This window comes from Pyrus communis, chromosome 9 (genome assembly GCF_041283825.1).
Source record: "Pyrus communis isolate YQ-2024b chromosome 9, ASM4128382v1, whole genome shotgun sequence".
NCBI classification, from domain to species: Eukaryota; Viridiplantae; Streptophyta; class Magnoliopsida; order Rosales; family Rosaceae; genus Pyrus; species Pyrus communis.
The window spans coordinates 7,684,725-7,695,382 of NC_142573.1; the positions used below are offsets into that span (position 1 = coordinate 7,684,725).

At 37.6% G+C, this 10,658-nt stretch overlaps 2 protein-coding genes and 1 pseudogene across 2 annotated transcripts; all 3 read right to left on the bottom strand.

Annotated features, from left to right (window-relative positions):
- Positions 1-1,129: 1,129 nt before the first annotated feature.
- LOC137740464 (F-box/kelch-repeat protein At3g06240-like) lies at positions 1,130-2,305 on the bottom strand. Its single transcript, XM_068480324.2, has one exon. It carries the CDS (start codon positions 2,303-2,305, stop codon positions 1,130-1,132), a length of 1,176 nt encoding a protein of 391 aa, XP_068336425.2.
- Positions 2,306-3,558: 1,253 nt separating this feature from the next.
- LOC137740013 (indole-3-glycerol phosphate synthase, chloroplastic-like) lies at positions 3,559-6,676 on the bottom strand. The gene is made up of 8 exons (XM_068479798.2): positions 6,450-6,676; positions 6,070-6,339; positions 5,773-5,949; positions 5,309-5,383; positions 5,148-5,192; positions 4,887-5,051; positions 4,521-4,599; positions 3,559-4,025 (listed from the first exon to the last, which is right to left on the bottom strand). The coding sequence occupies exons 1-8, from the start codon at positions 6,591-6,593 to the stop codon at positions 3,790-3,792; spliced, it is 1,191 nt and encodes a 396-aa protein (XP_068335899.2). The 5' UTR covers positions 6,594-6,676; the 3' UTR covers positions 3,559-3,789.
- Positions 6,677-8,892: 2,216 nt separating this feature from the next.
- On the bottom strand, positions 8,893-10,436 carry LOC137738858 (fructose-bisphosphate aldolase-lysine N-methyltransferase, chloroplastic-like; annotated as a pseudogene).
- Positions 10,437-10,658: the final 222 nt, after the last annotated feature.

The following is a 10,658-nucleotide window of genomic DNA, read 5'->3' on the forward strand; positions in this document are numbered from 1 at the left end:
ATGTTTATCCTTTTATAAAAAGACTTTTAAACCCTTATTTATTTTATTATAATTAATGTTATTATAGCTCAAAAAAAATAAAAATAAAAACCTAGAAAAAGAACCTAGCTACCATTTCCCCAGTCCACCCCGTTTCTCTCTCTCTCCTCACCACCGTCTCTCCATCTATCCCTCAAACTGGGAAAACTAAAAAAATCTCCCTCCTCATCACCCACCACCACTCCATAACCCAGCCCCCACCCCAATGTTGTCCACCTATGTTCCATCAAAATTGCATTTCAACCATCGCTGACAAAGAAAGGGTCCTTTCTCTCCCCCGTGCTTCTCTCTCTTCCTCCCCTCCCGTTTCTCTCTTCCTCCCTTCCCGTTTCTCTCTCTACTTCCCTCTCCCGTTTTTCTCTCTTCCCAAAGGAGATGCCACCAAGCATGTGTCAAAGGTTTTGGTTGACAAAGAGAGGGGGCGGTGCGGCTAGGGTGATGACATTTTGATAAATTACAATAGAATGAGTTTAGATATAAATTAAAGGAAATTTTAGGAATAACAGTAGGTGAAGAAATAACGTTTCAATTTTTTAACCTTTTATAGTGGGTCAAATTATAAGGTGGATAAGAAAATAAAACAATAAGGTGGGTCTAGTAGCACTCAAAAAAAAAATCCTAGCCACTAAGGAGAGGAGGTAGAGCGCCTTTGCTTCCTCCATCCGCTTTTCCTCATTCTATTTTTTCCTTCTCATTTGTGTCTTTCTTCGGATGAATAACATCCCCTTGTGGTGATTTCTCATTTGGTGGTTTCTCTTGTCATGATTTCATCTAGCTAAGCCATGCTCGGATTTAAGTTCCCCATCAAACACTTCGTAACTACAAAAGGAATTCGTACAAAAACATTCGAAGAATCCTTAGAAAACCTTCACATATATATTTCTCAGTCTCCGGATGGGCCCAGTGTGCATCCGTCTTTGTGTAGGATATAAGTTTCGTTTCATATACGAACATAACACAATTATTATCAAAAAAATATATATTCGTAAAATACATCTATCTCAAATTTATTTGTTCATGCTACAAACCCTAATTAAAATTGACACAAAACTGGCTAATTTCCTACATAAAGAGCAAAGGAAAGACCATTTCATATTCCAACTCCTTTTTTTGGTGAAACTAAAGTCTCTACGTACATAACTAAAGTCTCTAATTCGAATTTATGACTCTCATGAACAATCTTATGTGTCTTTTCCTGTGGATTGTATAATAGCAAGCCGTAGTTGCCTCCGATCAGATAGAAGCTCAACAAAACTTGGCCATTCTCCAAAATGCATACAGGCTCAATATAACTTAAGGCACTTTCACGTAAACTCCATCCTGAAGTATGGATGATGAATTTAGTCCAAGATTCCGCAAAGCCATACTCCTTCATCACCCAAATTGTAATCGCAGGATGGACGGGATTTGTGTTATAACTAACAAACAGAGAATTATTTCGTATGTCCGTCCCAATTGTCACGGAGGTATTTTCATTGGCAAGCTCGGGCAGTGGCACCGTATTTCCTTGAAACTTCTCCTGCACTAAATCGAAAGCGATGATTCTTGCAAGCTTTGGTTGCCGCCAATGTATAGCTCCATTTAAGAAGCATCCGATCTCATCCAAGTCCACATACTTGAGGTTTTCCGTGGTTTTCCATGAACCCGTTTTCAGTGAAAAGACAGCGACTGTGGTGGTAGTAAGCGCACCTGTTGCTGTTTTACAGTCGATTCCCATTACGACCTTGTAATCATGAGCGGTGGAATCATAACCGAATCCTTCGAACAATTGACCACTCGAAGGAAAAGAAGTTGGTAATAGTGGTAACCTGTTGACGTCTCCGGTGCTAGGGTTGCATAAGAACAAGCAGTCGTAGGTCTGTTGATGTAAACATATCAAGCCGTTGCAAGAACCCACAACTGTTGTGCCATCCAGCCGTTTTGGTAAACGAAGCTCTGTGCTTGCAACACAACTACCATCATCATAATCCTTTGTGTCGAATAATAATAGTTCTTTGTAGTCTATGGATTCCGGAGGTCTGATTGAAGATAGAAATCTGAATCTGTTACACGCGAAGTTGGATTCCATGACTGCGTGGTTACAATGCTTCATAACAAAATAATAATCGGAGATTAAAGCCAGCCCTGACTTGCACACACACCGGAATCTTATTAGAGATTTTACTGGAAGCCTTGACAGTATCTCAATAACATTGTTATCATCGTACTCATCGGTCAGAGGCCGTAGAAGCAGTTGCTGCCGCCGGCATGGGAGGTCCTTCGCCATGTTAAGTTTCCTAGTTATAATTCGCGAAGGCAGAGCACCATGTATATAGCTTTGTTAAAGGCGGTTTCTTTTATGAGGCAAAAATTGAAGCTTTACTTGGTACGCAAGTCAATATATATAATTGACCAAATAAATTATTCTCAAAATTTTAATTCATCAGCTTAATAATAAAATACGAAGTGAACTTATTCTGGGATAGAAATATTAATCCAAATAAAACGAAAGGAAATCAAATTTAATCCTAATATAACAGGAAATTAATAATCCAAATCCTTATAAAAGTAGGAACTTAAGAACTAAAACCTTAGAGATCTATATAAATATATATATATGTATAGTAACACCCTTGAATTTAATGTGGCGTCCACTTCTACCCTCGTCACCAACACCATTACGGCGAATTTGGACAGCAGACCGGTCAGGAGCATTATTGTTAATTAACTGCAGAAATTGCATGAGTGGAATCATTTTTACTACCATCTTCTCTTCTGCGTGCCAAGAATTAAGCCTTCACAGTATGAGCAGCAGAAGAAATCCCGCCATGCGCGCCTGTAACTACTCCGACTCGTTAGATACAGTACAAATTGATTGAAAGGATGAATGGACAAATCTCAATTGTTGAACGGGTCAAAATATCGTTATTGGGGTCGTGATCAATTTAAATTGAAATTACAAAATCTCCTTGAAGAAAAAAATAAAAACGCAGTTGAGGCATGCAACTGATTCCAGTCGTAGATGTTTGTCATGCAGCAATGAAAAGAATCGCATTGGCACCTTTGGTTCTAGCATACATGCAAGATTTGTCAAGCGTCAACCATACATTCCATGCACAACGGAGGCCGTCGGTCATATTTTGGGTGGAGATTTGAAGACCAAACCCTTGTAACACGTTATATATATAAAGGCTTTACTGCAAATTTGCCCCCTAAACCCTTGGGTTGTTTAACTTTGGTCCTTCAATTAGTTTTCATCCAAAATTGCTCCAGATACTTTTAAAAATAGAGATTTAAGCCGATTTACACTCTTTTATTTTTACCAATTATCTTCCTGAACTTTTGAATATCCAATTCCCACCACAATGTTAGGACTTTTAAATTCCCACCACAATGTTAGGACTTTTGCTCAAAACTTGGCATTCTTTGTTTGGCTACAGTTCCACAACAAAATTAACAATTTTCTTGGACAACTTGACGGAATATGGTAGCATAAGACACAAAATGAAAGCACAACGAGCATAGTCACACAGTTGCAAGTTCAGGAAAAGTGAGATTCTCGTCAACGCGCATGAATCACGAACGAAAAAAACTGCGTTACAAAACTCACCATCCCAATTGACAAGCAGTTGAGGCATCCAAACTTATTCAACTTCACTCATTGATACACAAGTACAATTATCACATGTCCAACTTAAGTCTGTGTTTGAACCTTCTGTGGTCAACCAAGTTTGTGTTCGAACAAGTGGGCTCTAATCTCCCTAAACTGACTTATAAGGAAATGTCTTTACCAAAAAGTTCAGCAATTCCCTTCTGAGGGTCATTCTGTTTCACAATTGACTCTCCTACCAAAACCGCTTTAACACCAGCTTCTTGTACATAGGCAATGTCATCTGGTGTAAACAGTCCAGATTCTCCTACCACAATGATGTCTCTCTGACGGATCAATTCGCCACGCTCTCCTTCAAGAAGCTTCTTTGTGTTACTAGTATCAACCTCAAATGTTTCTGCAGTCAAAGCAAATATAAGGTTATCATATTCCGATTAAAGTTTACACGCAATACACAACCCAATATTGACAGATAGAAAACATGAACGTGGGCAGGTTTAACGCTCATCCCTTTCCATATATAGCTTGACAACCTGTCTAATTCACCCCATCAACATCCCTCTTAAAAAGAAATTAATAATTAATATAAGAAGACCGAACTACTAATTATGCTGCCTAAACCACAAACAGTTATTATGCCTATACTAATGCATATTAGGGGGCAAAGGGGAAAGTGTTTTGAGGATCCTATCACAAATTCAAACAGGAAGTACATTATTGAAGGCTTTTGAAAAGCTCTCACATATTACTCCAAAATACTAGTTGACGGTTGATTGTCTTTCATAAAAATATGAGATAAAGATGAAATGATCAGCAAACGGCCATATTGTAAATGACAAGGAAACAGAAATTTCATAGCATAAGCCAATTCATAGAGCTTAGGAAATTTTACCAAGATTGCGGTTGTTGATGCCAATTAACTCAACCCCCTCAATGCCAAGAACACGGTCCATTTCCCTCTCATCATGCACCTGTAACAATGTAAATCACGAGATGTTTTGGGATTACATTTCAAAGGATATGGTTTTTTTTCTTTTTGATAAAAGGATACACAAACAAACACAGAAGGATATGTTGTAACTAATGCATAACTCTGTATCCAAAAGCAGCCCAAAATAGGCCAGACATTTAAGAATAGTAAACGCTGTCTAACTCACTTAGACAAGGGCGGATTTTCTCAGTTGAAACCCCACAAAAGTTCCAACATACAAACAGAAGTATAAAAAACTAATAATGGAGAAAGAAGTGCATCCCAAACCTCAACAAGTGTTGCCATGCCAAGCATCTTGCAGATCCTTGTCATGTATTTGATGTCAAGGTCAGGCAAAACAGCAGCAATCAAAAGAATCGCATCTGCACCTTTGGTTCGAGCATAGTAGATTTGCCAAGCCTCGATGATAAATTCTTTGCACAACAGAGGACACTGCATATTTTGCTAGTGTTAGAATAAAGTATACGCAAAGTACACCCTAGCATGTGCAGAATACAACAAAAAGACGAACACTGCTTACGAACAAACCTTAACTCCAGCATTTCTTATCGCCACCATATTTTCATAGCTTCCCTAATTGATTAAGTAAAAAGCAAGTGAGATACAGCTAAAAGGTTTGCTTTTAATATCCTAATAAGTTTGCTTTTAATATCGATGATTTTTAAGACAGATCGAATTGATTTGCTCACCTGAAAATACTTTTCATCTGCCAAAACACTAAGACAAGCAGCTCCCCCTTTTTCATAAGCTTGTGCAATTTCAACCTATCATGACCAATCATTTGAAGAATAAGAACTAGTGAGAAGGTTGGGGGAGAAAAACATTTTCTCACACAAAAATGAGGGAGGGACACTCATGTTTTCTTTTCCCAAAAGTTATATAGTTATATCAGAAATGAGACAACGTCACAATGCACACACACATACAAATGCTTTTGTTCCAATCTAACCACATGAAAGTCATTAGAATATGAGGATAACGAATACATCCTGATCAGCATTATAGAACAAGGTTCCGAAAGGGGAAAATGAGCTTCCACTATTCCGATGAGCATGAACTCGTCAGTTTAGCATAATGAATCTGGTACTACCACATCAGGAATAGAAACAAACTCCCAAATACAGGAATAAGGATTGAAAAGATGCAGACTTACAGGATCAAAATTTTCCCTCAAAACTCCTCTACTTGGGGAAGCCTTCTTCACTTCAGCAATCAAACCGGGCAGACCAGTTCGTGAATGCGCCGCCCTCAGAGCTCCAACAAAATCCCTCACCGGCGGAGCATTGTCAAGATCTTTCTTCAATGAATACAGAGGTTGCCTCTGCTTCAACTGAATCAATATCATTAGCAGTAATCAAAATTAGCAACTCAACATATGAACAAAATTAGACCAAATTTTTCGATTTTTCGAGCAACCAAATTCACGAAAACGCAAAGCGGACGACTTTACCTGAGCAACTTCAGTGTCCTTGTGCCATATGATTTCCTCCAGAATATTCCGTGGAGTGTTGCCCTCGTTCTGCAACCGGAACTCGAAAGGTCCCACATAGTGCTGAGGGGGTCCTGTGGGAGGCCTCCTCCTGATTCTAATTCCCTGACTCGCAGCCACCTCATTGTGGTACATACCCACCTCCCATTCCTTGATTTTCAGCTCAACTTTCTCCGGCTCCTCTTCACCTTCCACCGCAACCGGCGACAGCGGAGTGCCCTTAGACTCCATCTAATAAAAAACAAACAATTACCCAGAATTTCAAACACCATTTCAATGCAGTCTAAAGTAAAATCCAGCAAAAAGTAGAAGAGAATTAAGAAATCTAAAGAACTTAGAACCTGCTGAGCTCGAACAATGGAAAAGGACGACGAAGGAAGAGAGAGCCACTTTGCTCTACGAGCGTCGAAAGCGGAGGCGGAAATGGGGTTTCTGGGACGGGAAGAGAGAGAAGCAACAGCCCGGAAGGAAGCCAAGCCCTCCATTGTTGGATCGCATGGGGATTTGCTGAGCAAAAACGAAAGGGGATGTCATTGAGTCGTGGGCTGTGGGCTAGGGCTGGGGAAAGTCAAACTACCTGGGAAGTAAGAATTACTAGAAAAGAAAGCACAGTTTTACGGTTTATTAACAAATTAAATTTAATAGGATATTTAAGTCGACAAATTAAAAAAAAATAAGTAAAAAAATATATTAGTGAGGTCTACAATATTGTCAAAATAGGGTTTTACACTCAATAATTTTAACGGATAGTCTCACCTTAATTTTCAAAACTTTACAGTGAGGCGAAGATGAAAAATAATAGATTGAACGGTAATTTATGTATGAATTTACTGAAAACCGTAAATGTAATCCATGTTTTTTCTTTTTTTTTTTTGTAAAAATTGCAAATTTTTTATTTTCTCAAAATATTTTCTATGAGCATTAAGGAAATCTTTATAATATATTTGGAACCGGATTTATAATTTATTGAGCAACAAATATATATTTAATGGAATATTTAAACCGAAAAGTAAAAAAATAAGTGAAAAATATAGAGATGTTTAAATATATATATTTAGTGTGTGTGTGTACATATATATATATATATATATATATATATATTTATTTTTTTTTTTTTTAATTAGAGATGGTTTTATTAGTGTCACATCCTGGTCCGGGGCGGATCACTTCCCGGGCCCACTCCACCATCATAGCACGATATTGTCCGTTTTGGGCTTACCATTCCCTCACGGTTTTGTTTTTGGAAACTCACGAGCAACTTCCTAGTGGGTCACCCATCATGGGATTGCTCTAGCCCCCTTCTCGCTTAACTTCGAAGTTCCTACGGAACCCAAAGCCAGTGAGCTCCCAAAAGGCCTCATGCTAGGTAGAGATGAGAATGTACATTTAAGGATCATTCCCCTGGGCGATGTGGGATGTCACAATCCACCCCCCTTAGGAGCCCGACGTCCTCGTCGGCACACCACGCCAAGGTTAGGCTTTTATACCAAATTGTCATATCCCGGCCCGGGGCGGATCACTTCCCAGGCCCACTCCACCACCGTAGCACGATATTGTCCGCTTTGGGCTTACCATTCCCTCACGATTTTGTTTTTGGGAACTCACGAGCAACTTCCCAGTGGGTCACCCATCATGGGATTGCTCTAGCCCCCTTCTCGCTTAACTTCGGAGTTCCAACTGAACCCGAAGCCAGTGAGCTCCCAAAAGGCCTCATGCTAGGTAGAGATGAGAATATACATTTAAGGATCATTCCCCTTGGTGATGTGGGATGTCACAATTAGTATGTAGTTCAGGTTTAGATAAAAGAAAAGTTAACCAAAAAAAAAGTTCAAATATCTTTAAATTTAGGTTTTAAATACTTGATTACAAGTGTTTAAATATGAACTATAATAGATTTTGCATAGAAAAATATATTTTGAAGAACATGAATATGATAATTTATTGAGTAACAAATGTATATTTAGTAGAATATTTAAGCCGAAAACTAAAAAAATATTTGAAAAATATAGTAGTGAGGACCAGAAGTAGAACATTGTCAAATGAGATTCTACACTCAATAATCTCACCTTAATTTTCAAAACTTCACAATGAGGCGAAGGTGAAAAACAATAGATTGAACGGTGATTTATCAACGAATTTGCAAACCGACCGAAAACCATGAGTGTTGATCCACCTTTTTTTTGGTAAAAAATGCAAATTTTTTATTTTCTCGAAATATTGTTCATGAGCATTAAGGAAATCTTTATAATGTATTTGGAAGCGAATTTACGATTTATTGAGCAATAAGTGTATATTTAGTAGAATATTTAAGCCGAAAAGTAAAATAAAAAGTGAAAAATATAGAGATGTTAAAATGTATATTTAGTGTTTTTTTTTTTAAAAAAAAAAAAATTGAAATCACCTGTGAGTGAGGCTTAAACAAAAAAATAACAAAATTTTGTTTTGTTAAATAGCCTTTTACCCTATTTTGGTTAACAAAGATAGTTTTATTAATATGTAGTTTAGATTTAGATAAAAGAAAAAGTAACAAAAAAAAGGTTAAAATATCTTTAAATTTAGATTTTAAATCGTTAATTACAAATGTTTGCATGGAAAAATATATTTTAAAGAACATGGATATGATAGTTTGACGTAGTGGTAAGAAAAATAAAACAAAAATATACAAACTATCATATTGATGTTCTTCAAAATATACTTTTCCGTGCATGGTGCCCGACTAGCTTTCTTAGCACCGGGAGTTTGCCTCGTTCTGCAACAGCACATCATACTTGCTTGAAGCTCTTCTCATTTGAAGAACTTCCGAAATCCGTTGAAGATTGTTAGAGCTTTCAGTTCACCACTTCCTTATGTCCCTCAGTCTCCTTCTCAGGATCTGAAACCAGTCACAGCTTCGTATCAGCAACACAAAATAAGGCAGATTTGCTATAAAGCACAAAACAACAGTTATGCATAACCCTCACGGAATACATGCAATCTCACCCGAAACTTTCGTTGTTTAAATTCCCGCGTTCATAATCTCAACTCCTTACTCATCCACAATTTTCAGTTGTTCTGTTTTGAAAATCTCTGGTGATCGCAACTTTTTCAGCCATTTATAGAAAGCAAAAGATGTAAGTTTCTTTGGAGACGTAACATCCAAATCCATGGATCCACTTGCCTGTCAGCGAAAAAATCAGTTGTGAGTTTAAATGTTTAACTCTCTCGGCTTCAACCTATCTAGATTGTTCATGGAGTCATGGAGAGATGTAGCAAATTAGTCCTTCACCTGCAAGAATTTGTTATACTTTGATATGCTGGCTTCACAAGTATCCAGTATAAACCGTAAAGCTTCTTCCTCTATCACTGTATCGTAAATCCTTCTTCGTGGTAGATTTGTTTGATGCTGCAGCAGCCAACTAACATAACGGTCTTTCAGACAAAGTTCTACAATATTGAAACTTTGATGAATAATACGAAGCCAAAACTATCGCACCTCTTTAAATTGTCCGCTCATACTTGGAGGACTGACGGCTAAATAAACTTACGCCATTAGCTCCAATGGCCAACCAGTGATTTGTACGGGATGGCACTAAGATCTGCTTAAGTTAGAAATTAAAACGGAAGTACAACATAAAGGAGGAATACATAATTTGTAATATCTCAGAGGTACTAAACCGAAAATATGAGGTGCGAAAAAAGCTTAAAATTACTACAAAGGAAAAGAATGAATGAAGATTAAACATGATTTGTTTGAGTTATCGAGCACTTACGCTGATAATCCATGCTTTCTCAAAATTTCCAACTTCTCCTTATAACATTTGTCCGATTTTGAAAGTGACACTGGCACCTCAACAGAATCTCTAGGGTTGGTGCCCTCCCTTGGGACAAACCCATAGGATAGCAACAGCTCTCCGTTAGATTTCTTTCCATAAGAAATGAAAACCTGCAGTAAGTGATGAAAAGCATCACTAGACGTGTTGATGAGTAAGGACATAACCAGTTAGTGATTAACCACCATGGAATTAATGCTTTCGATTATTTGTTTTTTGGCATTTTTTCTTGCAACTTCAACGATGGATTTAGATCGAACGTTGTGAAAATTTTTCATTGTTTACCTGCTCACCTGGCTCATATGCCTCATCTTTTGAAAAGACGACTCCCTGTGATGATTTATCATAATCCAAAAATGCGTCTACCTACACCGTTCAAATTAAGATGCACACAGTGAGTAAAACTTGTGCAGCTAATCCTTCGGATCATGTTTATCAAATGATAACTCATCGACGAACCTTACAACTATGATTCAGCATATCTGCCCAAGGAACCAAGGCAACCTTTCCACCCAACAAGGGTAAGGTGACAGAGAGTTAAAAAAAAAATTTACTTTCAAGAGAGTCTCATTAGTATTTCTCTTTTTTAATTGCGGTTGTTTTTTGTCTAGTACTATCATTTAATGGTTATTCAGTAACAAATATTAAGCTTTACATTAATGAGTTACGAATTTGATATCATATTTGTACAATTTATCCCAAATTTTTCCAATTCTTATGTAAAAATATCATGGTATATGA

Coding starts and splice junctions, on each gene's coding strand:
- LOC137740464 (XM_068480324.2), bottom strand. CDS start 2,305: ATGGCGAAGGACCTCCCATGCCGGCGGCAGCAACTGCTTCTACGGCCT.
- LOC137740013 (XM_068479798.2), bottom strand. CDS start 6,593: ATGGAGGGCTTGGCTTCCTTCCGGGCTGTTGCTTCTCTCTCTTCCCGT. Junction 5,052..5,147: donor TAAGAAATGCTGGAGTTAAG/GTTTGTTCGTAA, acceptor CAAAATATGCAG/TGTCCTCTGTTGTGCAAAGA. Junction 4,026..4,520: donor CATCAACAACCGCAATCTTG/GTAAAATTTCCT, acceptor CTTTGACTGCAG/AAACATTTGAGGTTGATACT.